The 14,442-nt window shown below is 32.5% G+C and overlaps 1 protein-coding gene and 1 long non-coding RNA gene across 3 annotated transcripts; one reads left to right on the top strand and one right to left on the bottom strand.

Annotated features, from left to right (window-relative positions):
- Positions 1-100: 100 nt before the first annotated feature.
- LOC117163526 (uncharacterized) lies at positions 101-7,585 on the top strand. Of its 2 annotated transcripts, XR_013059933.1 has the most exons (6): positions 101-344; positions 988-1,218; positions 1,959-2,238; positions 2,295-2,442; positions 4,488-4,829; positions 5,315-7,585. It is a non-coding gene; the product is annotated as an uncharacterized LOC117163526 (long non-coding RNA). The 2 variants fall into 2 exon arrangements; XR_004465476.2 differs by lacking the exon at positions 5,315-7,585 and having other exon boundaries at positions 106-344; positions 4,488-4,893.
- Positions 7,586-9,118: 1,533 nt separating this feature from the next.
- LOC117163835 (endoplasmic reticulum metallopeptidase 1) lies at positions 9,119-14,076 on the bottom strand. The gene is made up of 16 exons (XM_076623928.1): positions 13,902-14,076; positions 13,307-13,476; positions 12,965-13,121; positions 12,344-12,890; positions 12,135-12,262; positions 11,922-12,053; positions 11,729-11,849; positions 11,348-11,653; positions 11,039-11,272; positions 10,787-10,963; positions 10,530-10,714; positions 10,289-10,444; positions 10,008-10,213; positions 9,810-9,922; positions 9,566-9,741; positions 9,119-9,465 (listed from the first exon to the last, which is right to left on the bottom strand). Exons 3-16 carry the CDS (start codon positions 12,965-12,967, stop codon positions 9,301-9,303), a joined length of 2,649 nt encoding a protein of 882 aa, XP_076480043.1. The 5' UTR covers positions 12,968-13,121; positions 13,307-13,476; positions 13,902-14,076; the 3' UTR covers positions 9,119-9,300.
- Between the last annotated feature and the right edge of the window lie 366 nt (positions 14,077-14,442).

Below are 14,442 nucleotides of genomic sequence, written 5' to 3'. Positions count from 1 at the left end.
TAATTATGAAGAATTATATCCTTATTTAATTTATTTTTTATATATTTTATACAATTTACATGAAACTGATAAAGTTGTCAGAAATTTTTATTACAATTATAATTATTTTTTTTCAGTTGGGAAAGTAATGGTTTCAATTGCTGTTTAATTAGCCTGAAATCTTCGTTTGGTGATAAGCCCTAATAATCTACAAATTTGTTATTAGAATTACTGTAAATAATAACTACAAAAAATAACCAAAAATACTGAAGTAATAATACAATAATTATCTTTGTTTCAGTTAAAAACAAGAGAACGTAAAACAATTTATAGCCTCGTGGCGATGGAAAAACAAACCTTGAGAGGTATTTCCTTTCTCTTGATTCTTTTTTAAGTATCCTTTCGTTTAGGGTTTTACTGAACACTTCAGGTTCGACACGTCGAAAGAATAGTCCTTCTAACGCATTAATTAGCGTGCACAGCACGTTACAACGCTTTCCATTGGAGACGGCATCGCATCCGGTAGAAGTTCGGTCAAAAACAATCTACGTGGATCGCATATGACTTCGCTGCAAATTTATCAAAATTTATATCGTTAATTTGATTCACTCTCGACATCCATTGACCTCGATAAATGAATCTCAACTCTTTCTATGCTTATTACCAGAAATATACTTTATTACCAGGCCAATAGAACGCATGCTATTTTTATTTAATTGGTATAAGAAAGATTAAAGTATAATTTAAAGCTTAAAATAACTAACATATACTTTTTAGAGCATATTTAAAATTAAGAATAATTAATTAGATAAAAATATAGTACAACGTTTTTAAAGATGAATTTTATAAAATTCTCAGTGATGTCATATCTTTTAAATACTTTCAACTATTTTTTCAAATCTTCAATAGTATTAGAAATTTTCTAGATATTTTTAAAGATTTTTCCCATGTATTTTTATGTGTTTAGTTGTCATCTGAGATTTATTAAATGGTTGTTGTTAAAATTAGGAGTGAAGACACGATGATTTCTTAATCCTCCCGATGGTTGAAATTTGCGTTGGTGTCTGGACGTTCGGCTGGCTGGATGTGACACAGCCGAATTTTGAAAAACATCAGCTATGCCGACATCTTGCCTTCGAGGCGCCCAGTTAATATTGTGGATACATTCTTCTCGTTGAATACAAAGATTTAAACAGAACACTCAGTCACAGAACACTATAATATCTAAGGAATTTGATTGTGAGTGACCTCTTTCTTTTTTCCATAATTACTTTAAAATTTCAATATTCTAATAAAAAATTAATAAAGATTAAATTATATATTATCAAATATATAATAAAAGATTAGAAAATATGAAAATCTTAATCCTGTGTGTATGTGTGTGCGTGTGTGTAGATTACTAAACGCTGCATGCTTTTATGAACAAGGTTTAAGAAAGAAAACCTACTGATTATTACGAATGCTGTACTTTGATATTTTGTACGCCTCTACATATTATGTTTCAACTTTAAATTAACGATCTACTAAATATTTGCTAAAAATAATCTTAAATGTAAAGTATATTTTCTCCAATTACTAATTATTTACTTATCATTTTATTAACTATAAACTATTAATTAATATAACTAAGAACAATCTACAAAATTAATAATTACAAACATAAAGTATATCTTCTTTCATCTTCTACAATAATATCCAGCAAACTCCAATTTTGCCCTAAAAAAATCTAAGATACTATTTAATTAATTAATTTAACCAGAAACAATCTCAAGCAAAAAGTATATCTTCTCCAATCTCCTAACACAATATCCACCAACTCACACTCTTCCTTATAGCATAGAATTGAAACCAAAAAAAATCAAGCTAGAAATCATCAAAACTTACCAAAAATAGTCTTACCTTAACAAAATAACCAAGAAGACCAATTCCCAAACAAGGAAAATACAATATTCTCCATAATTGTGTTTTTTTTTCTTCAGGTGTGATCTTGATTTTATCCCTCCTGGATAGTCCATGAAGAGGATGAGCAGTAGAAAGTACAGTCGACGCGTTATTCGAAAGAGACACCTGCACGAGGCTGGAGACTCGCCAAATAACTGATAGCGTGGGCGTCGCGACTTCGAAGACGACGTCGAACGACCAAAGTCGAGAGGGGGTGAAGCTTCCCCGTTCTTCTTGTTCCATTGGTCAGGAACCGATTGTGCGATTCGTGTCTTCCTCCTCTCCGTCTTCTGTTCTTACCGATCGTCCCTATCGCTGGTATTGACGAGTCACCACCTTCCGGTCGACAAGGCGTTAATGAAAATCTTTTCTAGGAGGCAAGCTGCGAATTGTTGCACCGGTAGAGTCGTCATCAGTTGCTCTGATTTGGAGAGGAAGATTCATGATACCATGATGATGAAAACCTACGATGAGATTTAAGATTCACTTGTGACAGACAAACTATTAATGCACTCAAAGAAAGTAAGAAATTACAATTTCTACAAATTAGAATTAATACGAATTTTAGCGGGAGGTTTTATGATGACGAGGCGCAATGTATATTCAATATTAATAAGATTTTTATTAATGGATTGCGGATATTTATGCATATTTATATTTTTATGAATACAATTAAACTGGAATTTACGTAGAAAATTTTTTCTTTCGTAAATATCGTAACGAGTGTTATACTCTTGGTATTTTGCATATTTCATATACATTCTACACATTTCTACACCTTTCGATTTCTCCTCCTTCTTTCTAATATAAATATATCAAAATTCGCACTCAGTTTTTAATAAGCAATCTCATATCACGATTTTTCAATTATTAAAATCTAAATTCCTCCACATCGAATTAAAATAACAATTCTATACTCTTCGCTTCACTTCGTCTTTGAAAAACCGCATTCCAAACAATAATGTCTCTTTAAACAAACATCCGACAAAAAATAACACAACTTACGAAATTACAAAGATTCGTTCGAACGGAAGAATAGCTACTGAAATTGAAGTTCCGCGTAACCAACCGGAAGTGTGCCCGAAAAGCGAGCGTAAGGTGCCCTTAAGAAGGATGAAAATGTCCTCAGAAGAACTATAAAAAGCGTTCCACGGGTTAGCAGGCTTGATCACGAGCGGAGTATCCCTCGGGCCTCTCCGTGACTTCCGGTTCTTGGTAGCGGGCGACGACGCGCGTGTGCCAGCGCGGTGACCGGATATGGCGAAGAACCGACTGACCAAATCGTTCGACGGAGAGCCGCCGCTTCGCGTATCGAGCTTTTCATGCGAATCACGCGTTCTCCTGTACCAAATACCAAGCTCGTATCGGTGACATCATACTCCGCGTTGTATACTTGTGCCAACGTGCACAGGTGAACGCGTGCTAGAGTATACAATTGGATGGAACGATGTCGTCGTTTTCAATCGCGAATCTCAGTCCTTTCCTTACCGTTGCTTGCCTTTAATCGTTTAACTTGTTAACTGGACGATGACTGAAAAATCATAATTAGAATTGACTAATTTTGATAATCATGGAATTAATAGTTAACAAAAAGTGTCAATTTTAATTTAATGTAGATATGATATAACGTCGAGCGCAATTTCAAAAGAGTATTGATAATCAGTATTTGAGATTTTTATGCTGTTCTTTTATTTCTTCATACTATATATTATTACATAGTATGTAGATTAGTTACATGTTCTATTTTTTGTCTTATTTTGTTATTCTCTTCTGATTGTTCAAATTCCATCAGAAACCACCCTAGTTGAATTAATCCCTTATGGATTCAATTTCAATTGGAAAAAACATTAAACCAAAATTACGAAAACATAAGCAAACTCTTATTATAAAGAAACCAATAACACCCAACATTAATGAATCGCTAAAAGCTTTCACTAACGACATTCATGAATTCTAAAATGGAAATTCCGACAGAGGAAAACGGAAAGTCAAAAATTACGAAAACAAAAGAAGGAAGGAAAAATGCGAAAGATGAGTAGACAGAAGGAGGAAAGTTTACGAAGAAAGTCATCGTAGGGTTCGGTGATTCGTGGCCCATCGAGGTTTCTCTTCTGTTCTTCCTTCGTCACGGTATTTACGTGACGAAGGTGGCAGTAGAGAAGGGAGAAAAAACCAAGAGAAGAATAATTAATCAGTAAGCGAATCACGTACGCGGGGATGCATATATAAGACCATAGAACGTCGTGTACTTACACGAAGGAGCAAAAGGAACGCACGTATGCACGAGCCTGCGTATATACCTTCCATCCGGTTCTGGATAATTCGGATGCCTAATTTTGTCCTCTTAGAAAAGTCGACTGGCGGAAATATAAACTACCGTGAACGAACAAGGAAACGATTTATGATTATGTTCCATTATCCTATATTTTAAGTGTTGGACCATCTTTTGTGCTACTTTATCTCAATGTAAAAAAATAAAAAAAGGAACGCATTGGTTTGGGTTGTTTAACTTTTTACATTTTTATATACGTATATTTTTACAGTTAAACATTTTATGATTGTTATAGAATAAGTGAACGACGACGCTTGTTTATGAATATTGGAGATTTGAGACGCAGGAGATTGATGGTAAAAATTATGAGAAATTTCGAGAGATACGCTACTAACCGACCATGTGATCGGCAAAATCTCGAGAAACACCCTCGTGACTAGATAAAGAAAGAAGCGAAAGGCATAACGAAGAAGGAATCTCGAAGGAAGTAGGCCGTGCAAATGAGGAAGTCTGTCGACCTGCTCTGAAACTAAAAAATCCAACAGTCGCTTGCTAATTGAAGAACAAACAGGCACAGTTCAATCGGAGGTTCTGCAGGAAAAATCGTGACGAAATTTATTTTGACGACTCCATTATGGTACGAAATTTTTACATTTTTAACTTTGTAAACCACGGAAACATCAAAGAGTTATGGTTCAACATTTGAACTTTCTTAATCTTCCTTTTCCTTTCGCTAAAGGAACAGGTGAATATTCCGGTCCAACTTGTATTTGTTTGTTACACATAATCGAATGCTTCTTTTCCAAAAATTTTACAAATATTCGTATAAATGTACAACGAATGCACGTAGAATATTTAGTATGATTTATATCACGCATACCGATCATTAACGATAACAATTAACCCCAGTTAAGAGGGAGACGATAACGAGTTTCACCTGGCAGCTTCTCTACCTAACTGTTTTACAAGCAACTCATAATCAACGATACTTTAATTTGCAAGCTCTCGATACAATTATCAGCGGCATCCTTAAGTTCATCAAAACTGTCTTACTATCACACAGCTACTAATATTGCGCTCAAAATAACCAAACCACAATTTACCATATAAATACTATTCCAGTCGTTGAATGTCTCCATCTGTTACATAATTTGAGCGTTCAACTGCAACATTTTTGTCTCTAAATGCGCAAGAAGTGACTAATGGACTAAAGACCTTACATTCTTATGAAGATTATGGAGGAAGTGGTACCTAAATAGAGATCTGTTTTACGCTGTGAATATTATAACGAGCATCTTTATGCAACATTTTTGCACATTCAATTTCACATAAACGAATAGAAATCCGCAGTCTAATGTCCAGAGAGGTACGATAAAAAAAGTAAAGAACTAATCTCAAACTTTACCTACCCTTTTATGAATAATTCCACGAGTTCTACTTTCTTTACACTTTCAAAATAAATAAACCAAAAGCCAGGATTTACTAATCGAGCAACTAAAATCGATGAAAAGGAAGTAAGCAACACGGACCTTACCTCCATTTCTACAAATAATTCCAAAAGTTCCATTCTTCCAATAAAGGTTGCTCCCAGCCATGCTCTTCGCGGAAAAAGGTCCCTTTAAAATACCGATTTCACCTTGCTCCTTGGTCAATTGGAAGATCCGTTAAACGTCTCACACTTTGGATAGATCTCGTTCGTAATTCGCGATACCCGCGAGATCGGTTGGCACATTCCGTGGAATCGATGGGAAAACGAGCGGAACCGACAATTACCATTAAAATAACCACGAGCGCAACGCAACGGACGAAGGAAAAAAGCATTGTTTCGACCAGCTACGAGCACCGACGAGACTTTTTATCTGAACAATATATCGCGCTCTTTTGCTTATCGCAAAACCGTGACTGATAACTCTTCTCTTTTTCCTTCGTTCTTTTCCTTTACCTTTTTTCTTTTTTTCTTTCTTTTGAACCGCATTTTATCGCCGAGTGTAACAGGTAGCTCGTAACACGTTGCGACGAATCAACGAACCTCGTCGCGATTATCGAGCCGTTTTCACGGTTCGTGGCTCGCGAGTCGAACACCACGACCCGTTTGCAGATCAGTGTCGCCTCGACCAGGAAATCGGTCTCGTCTTACAGGATGCCGGTGCGTCAATATTGACACGTTTCTTACGAAACCACCAGAGAAAGAGGAAAGAAGGAAGATAAAACGAGAGAAGGGAAGAATTGAGAATTTGGAGAAGTTTTTGGGAGGTGGCAGGATTTCAAGGTCGCTGGGTCTTTGCTAGAGTTCAGGGTCGTTTATGTCGTTGATTTTGATTTAATGTAGGGTAAGGCGATGTCGTATATAGGGTGTTAAAATTGCTTAGCGTTGGATTAGTTAGTTTTTTATGTTTGATTTTTTGGAAAGTTAGGAATTTGTAAAAGGGAAATTTGGGATGTTGGTTTGAACTTTATCGTAGATGGGAGTACAAGAGAATTGTTGAAATAGTTCTTTAATTGAACGTAAAAGATGATTTACACGTTAAGGATAAATATTTTTGGGTACAGATTAGAATTTGCACGTAGGTGTGGTTTTCCTTAGTGGAGAAGCGCGCTAAATTTCTTAGAATAAAGAAGGAAATTCAATCGCAAGTTTGAAGATTAAAAAATACTAAAAATTGAAATGTTAAAAATTTGTAAATTTAAAAATTGATCCATCTAAACATGCAGATATTTGAAAATTTAAAAGTTCAATAATTTTGAGTGGAATTTGAAACATTGAGGAACTTTGAAATTAAATGTGTGTCAAACGCGTGATTCCATTCAGATAATGGAATTCACCTGGGTGGCATACGTAATCGTTGATCACGGAAACAGGAAATTGATACGATCGATCAATGGACAGTGGTAACGATAGGTACTTAACTCCATAATATTATGACCTAACAGTTACGAGAAATTTCCCGTTATCGTTGTAAATTTCCTTACTAATTATACAATTAGACAATTCGTGTTTTATCTGATAAATTCAATAAATATCACGAGTTTATTTCGATATTATTATAATTTAATAAATGTATCAGTAACATCTAGTTGTAACGGGGAGAAAGTAAAAAACATGAGAATCTAATTGTCAACACTTTTATTGTTTTCTTGTGTTAAACTTTAGTCGTTTATCGAGAAACGCTAAATAACAATAGTAACGCGTATATAAGATTATAAGGTGAACATTAAAAAGAAGTAGGAATATGTGAATATTTAAACGCATAAATCCGTGAAAAGGTATAAACAAAAAGCTGGGAACAACAGAGACTAGTAAGAAATAATAGACAACAAACCAGTTGCGTTATTTCAACGACAACCAGATAAAACTAATTACCTAAATATTGCAAATACTTCGAATAATAAAAATCTCAGTAAACTGAATAAATTCTCGTAACAAAATTATATATACATATGTGCTTAATATTGTGCGATACTGTTAAGTAGAATCATTGACAATAATTTGTGCAATAAAAGTTACATAATTATATAAGATTACTTAAAGTAACGAAAATTATACGCTATATATACCTTTTTTAAATATTCAGTCAATCATAAGAAATATCACAAAGAATATAAAAAGAAATATGGGAATAAAATTTGGAACATTCCAATTGTCTGAGAAAATTTTTAATCAATGTATGTGTATTAAAATCGAATTTAAGATTGTCAAACGTTAGTTTGTAAAAAATTAAATCTTCTAATGTTTTTATAACAAGCTAAACGTACATGCACTTTAATGTTTCTCTTTTAAATTGGTGTAAAAGTACTATCATTATATTGAAGTTTCTCGTATTAACTTCTATTAATACTTTGACCTTACTTCCGTCTATGCGCGGTTGGCTACTAATATTGGCATAATTTTCTTAGAATTAAACTTGAACATGTGTAATTCAATAAATATTTCTTAATTAAATATACGTTTTAATCTTTTGAACTGTTTACTGCTTGATATCCTACGTGAATTGAATTAATTTATATGTCTTGTAGCAATTGTTGCATACATTTGTTAATGATACAAAAACAAATTATTATACATTAATAATAAAACATAATAACAATTAAAATAAATTCAACTTCTTTTCAACACCAAATGTAAAGGAACACGAACGAAATGATAAAAAGAATTGTCTCTCCTCCAAAACTGCAACTTAACTACAACCCATTAATAAATCACATAGTTAAATCCTAACAAATATACCTAATTTTCCATCGAGTAAGTTCGATATACTTCTCATTACAAACATTTATAATAACACAAATGTCTCAACAAGACGTCAAAAAAATTAATATATAAAGACATATGTAATAACTATAAAATTCGATGGTGGGAAAGTCAAAATGTTATAGATTAAATGTACATTAAATAAAATCTAAAAATATCTTAGTACGGTGTATATATAATAAAGCAGATTATTGCATTTGTGCTTCTAAACTGTTCACACAGGATCGTAAAATACATGTGGTCATGTGGTTTTGATCAACAATATTTTTAACCCGAAGATCGCAATAAAAAGATAATCATCATATGGCGATAGCTTCGCGATATTTCTATCTCTTTCGGTCCACTATCTGTTTTTACAGATTAAGGTTGTTATTTTTCTAGCATTTAAAAATTAAATATAGCTGTGATTCTAAGGCAAATGGTTGATATGCTATTATAATATCCTACGAATACTACAATTAAGGAAATCGAAATGTTTCAAATCCTCGTATCATTCTACCTTATCTTAGATCTACTTCGAAAATTCCTTTTGACGATCTGATAATGTACTAGTAAAAAATTTATATAAATAGAATGGAAAAAGTTCTATTCTTCAACATTCTTTTTCGTTTGCTTTTTCTCCCTAAATATTGATCGATGTATTTTCTTATATTGCAACTGCAAGAAATTAGCATGTATAATGTAGGATTACTCTATTCCTTAAGCTTATAATTTGCATTGTTAGGTATTATATATCTTTTAAACGTATCTAAAACTATACAACGTAGTACAGTGCCGTTTCCGCTAGGCTGTTTTTAGCTGTTTTCACAAAATTGCATTCGATAGAGATGTGCAGTAGAACAATCAGTCCTACGTGATATTAAAATTGCCAAGAAGTATACGTAGCTGTCCATGGAGTGACGACCGTCCAAGATGGAAATTGTGCCAAGAATCGTTTAAATCTTAAAGATGTTTGGTGTTCACCATGTAAAAAGTGGCCACCTAATGCTATTGATAAACATGGAGTTTTGGGCATACTGTTTACCTATATAAAAAATACATGTAAATTGTAAACGTCGTTAGTAAAGTAGATATCATAAGTATGTTCTACATACTATGTTCTCTACATTTTATGTTCTACATACATTCAATTCAAGAGAAAATGTGAAAGGAACACAATCGGACGCACAAGAATAATAGATAAAGTATGTTTCTCTATCATTCCATTTAGGTCCTTCTAACGGCTTCCCTTCCAAAATAGACCATTTTCCTAAATGAACACCTTTATATGGAGATAAAATTATACTTATATGATCAGGACCTAAAAATAGATTTCGAATTAAATGTTTAATTATTATTTAATAATTTATATAATTACAAAGAAATTACCTGTGACATTGAATGTAAAACTGACAATATTCTGTTTTATCGACTTTGAAATGAGTTCAAGTTTTGTTGGTACATTAATCAATGGTGCAGGACCTGGAATCCAGCTTGTTTTCCTGTAAAAATTTTTATATTAAATATGTATTTAATTAAATTTTTCAATGTGTTAAAAACCTTACAAATTTAATATTAAACAAGTACCATAAAAATGTCGTAACAGGCATAAAATACGGTAGGCCACAATATAATTCTTTTTCACAATCTTTTATTGTTGATGTAACAGCGCCTATTTCAGGTACCATAGTTTCCACACTATGTGGACTATTCATGTCTAAATCTGCTATCCAATATCCTGTTCCAGTGTACCGCAAATTACCATTTACGTCGTAATATTGTCTTTGTGTGTGCTATAAATTGAATATTTATTTAATATTATACAATTACTTTCCAAGTAACAGAATTGAAAAAATTTCATTCAATACCGCAATCATAAATCGTTCTGGTGCCAATGATGACAAATCACCACTATAAGGAAAACCAAGTGGAGTCAAAATTAATACACCTATAGTTATTAAAAATATTCCCACTAACACACTCAGGATTCTCTCTGCATTTTTTATTAAAAGTACAAATGGCAACTAAACACAAAATATTAGTGATTAAATTATATCCTTACAGACCTTTCCTAACACTTTTGTTTTAACGATAATTTCAATAATTTACCGTGAAACTGAGTAATAAGGAAAAGAGAATGCATAACATATTAGCCATAACAACTTCTGAATTTATACTGCTACCAGATCGTCCCATTATGGGTATAAAAAGATAGAGAGCTCCAATTACTAAGTAGAACGATTGTATATAAGGTAGACACATTGTCATTAAATAATAAAACAGCCATTTCCAACCTACATGTAAAACCAATTAAATTAATATATTTAATTTCATCATATTATTGCTCCACAATATTAAGATTATACCTCTCCACTTGTTAAAGAAATTACATCGAAGTATATTTCCAAGAGTAGGGAATACAACCCAATGTAATGGTATAAAACCAGATCGTATCTCCAATATAACACAATAGAAGAGAACAGACATCCATATTATAGAATACGAATCACAGTATATTTGATATAAGATCCACGCAGATTTAACTTCCTATAAAATATCAAGTCAAAATATCAGTTAACGATTTATACAGTAAAGCATTGTTGTATGTTACTATAAACTTGCCTTCTTTTGACGAGACCCAATAAATAAGAAAAACGTCATTGACACAAAGATAGTTGGGACCACATATAAGAAAAACAACCATGCTGGCCTTGCATACCAACTCATAACTTTCCCAAGTTTAGTAAGAATGAGGGCGATTAATGTACATGAAAGTATAGATACTAACCATGAAACGATTATTGCTCCGGTACATAATAATAAATGCTTTAAATATACTGATTTTTTTACATCTAAATAAAAATAAAAACATTTAATTATATTTTTTATTCTATAGTAATAAATTTAATTTAATATGATATAGATACCTCGCCGAGCATTTTGCATGTTTAGATATATTGAATATATACCGGCAACTATACTGATAATATTAATTGTACTTGACGCATACTGTGGCCATCTGACTACAAATGTACCTAAAAAGTCAAAGAACACAGGATTTCCTGTGTGATCTTGAGGTGGTACCTCGGATAAATAATTATCTAATACTATCCCTTGTAATAAAGCAAGTATATTATCTCCAGTCCTTTGTAAAGACCCCAATGGTATTTGATGAATATTATCAAACTTAGTATGGTACACATAGCCATTGGTTGCCCAAGCAAAATCAAGACCTAGGAATTTTTAAAAATGGTATTCTTTCTAAAAGCAAACGTATAATATTAAAATAGATAGTGTAGAATAAATACCAGAAACGTTCCCAAAGTCTCTGAATATTCGAAAATCAGTATCTCCAGGTACAATACCACTTTCAAATATTTCTTGAGCTAAGGATGATGCATAGGGATAAGGAACAGATTTAGCATATATCTACAAAAGAAATAAACATACATTATAATATCTATAATAATAAAAATGGGTTAACTCATTATTCAACAGTACCTGAAGCATCCAGGAGCTATCAGGTCCAGCCTGAAATAATAATTCACGACCGCCTGCACCACAAGCTTCTAAATTTATAAAAGCTCTGACCTCCTTAGCCCAAGGGTGTTGCGTTATAAAGCCATGAGAAGCCTGTATAATTTAAGCAATTAGTACCTTTCAAAAAATAAAATAAATTTAATGTGTTACCAATATTAGACACAATTAATGTACCTGTAATAAGTTCTCTTCAGCACCATTAAACAAAAATATAACATTATGCTTAAACAATTTTGGACTATGAGAAATCACACGTAAAATTTCTAACATCACAGCACAACCAGCTCCATCATCAGAACCACCTAAAATAGAAAGCTATATTAACATTTAATCATTAATAATCATTAAGTTAAATGTGCATAGGTGTTTCCATTAATTATTACCAGGACTTTCTGGGAAGGTATCAAAATGGCAATTTATTAATAAACTGCTCTTGGTAGGTCTATGAGGACCAATCTTAACAATGACATTTTGTACATTTCTGTATACATTAGTCATTCCATCCAGAAATTTTAAAGGAAAAGCTCCACTATGCTTGGTTACATTGACTAGAATCTTATGGTTCTCATTGGCATCTTTGACTATATTATTGATAATGTTTGTTAAATATTTAATTGCTAATACTTCGTTCTCGTAACTTCCAACAATTCGTGGCCCAATATGTGTGATATTTAAAAGATGATTATGTGCTCTTTCTGCTATAAATCTTCCTGGATATAGACCTTCTTTATCTGTCATTAATGGCTCAGGTAATTTCTTCTCAAACGTGATAATGATAATGGATACGAAAAGATAGAAGGTAAACAGAAAGAGTAAATGTTGAGTTTCATTTGGCAGTACTTCTTTCTTTTTTGAAGAAACCTTATCCTGGTATACCACATCACTAGTAGTTCTTTTAGAGACATGTTGACGCAATCTCACTCCGTCTCTCTGAAAGGTAGCATTATCAGTGCAAAGAAGAAAATGAAAAACATACTGATCAAAAGGAACAAAGATAATCTTACCATTGTCTGTGTTTAAGGCACTTTGAAAAATAATTAAACCTTTGAATTAAAATTTGATCAGAGACAAAAGGCTACGGTGTTCGACGACTTCGTTAGCTCCGTTCGACGCATTGACCAAATAACGAAGTGCTTCTAGCACAAATAAAATTTCTGATGTCTTTTAATATTTCGTATGAAACAAACAGAAAATATGCAGAATTTTATTAATGTTTCTTTTTATTACTTCAATCAAACGTGATAATCGTATTCTCCGTAACAATTTTAGATAAAAATATTACTGTTATGATTTTACATGCAAAATTATTATAATAAATGCAGTACTAAAATGAGAATCATCCCTACCTATCGTTGTGCCTGTATTTCTGATTAAAACGTCGCAACTCGTCAGTTACTTCAGATCCGTTTTTTCATAATTCCACGTTGGTCTATCGTGGACCATTATTATCAGCCAATTTAATCTCCGTTAAAACATATTTTTTATATACGTTACAGCCACACGTATTCATGTGCCACTGCGATTAGATAGCCATATCATATTTTTTGTATAAAGATTTGTGTAAGTGCTCGTTAGGTAGGTTACTCGATACTTGCTAACACGAGTATCGGGCCTATATATATCTGAATATAGCATTGCGGAAAAGTTAGCGAAAACAGAGTATCTATCTATCATGATAAAATTCTAAATCTAGAAAGGACGTCCCAAAGAGCAATAAAACACTCAAATAAAGTAGCGGAGTATTACATTTTTATGAATGAAAGATGCTGTATCTCCATCGCGTGCACAACTTTTACTCTCCCTATTACTCAGTTATGTAAAAAGAAAATTGCAATGTTACATAATTATACAAAAACTTTCGAAACAAAGAACGTATGTATATATGTGTGTGTGTGTGTGTGTGTGTGTGAGAGAGAGAGAGAAATGCAAAAATCGTCTTACTAAGGCTAATATGCTCGGCTAATTTCCGATTGCAAATTAATACAGTACGTTTGTTGTTTTGGAAAGAATTGACTCTGCTGCTGCTACAACATTGTATATTTACAAGAGTCTCTTTGATTCCTAGATGATGCAGACTCTTCCATGAACTGCTGTCATGCTTTGTTCATTATTCTACGCTTTTGTACATACATATATGGAATACTTTCATATAGCGTATATTTTTAAAATGCTTCGTAAAATATAAATACTCGGGCAGATATGTATATATATAAAAAAGAAGAAGGAATTAATGAAATTGGTTAACATAACCAGATTTTAAAAGCATTCATTGTTTTTCACTGAATATAAATATAGCTAAATCAGAAAAAGGCGAAAGATACGAATTTTGTCTACACAAGGAAGATAAAAACATAACATAGATTGCGATAATTTATTTAAATTTGATAATTTATAAAAATTGTTGGAGCTGTTATACATTTAAACTGAAAATTGTCGCTATACATAAAATTCGTTTAAAAATTTAGTAGCTCTCGTTAAATAC

Source organism: Bombus vancouverensis, chromosome 13 (genome assembly GCF_051014615.1).
Source record: "Bombus vancouverensis nearcticus chromosome 13, iyBomVanc1_principal, whole genome shotgun sequence".
In the NCBI taxonomy this organism is placed as follows: Eukaryota; Metazoa; Arthropoda; class Insecta; order Hymenoptera; family Apidae; genus Bombus; species Bombus vancouverensis.
This window is presented reverse-complemented; position numbering and strand designations above follow the sequence as displayed.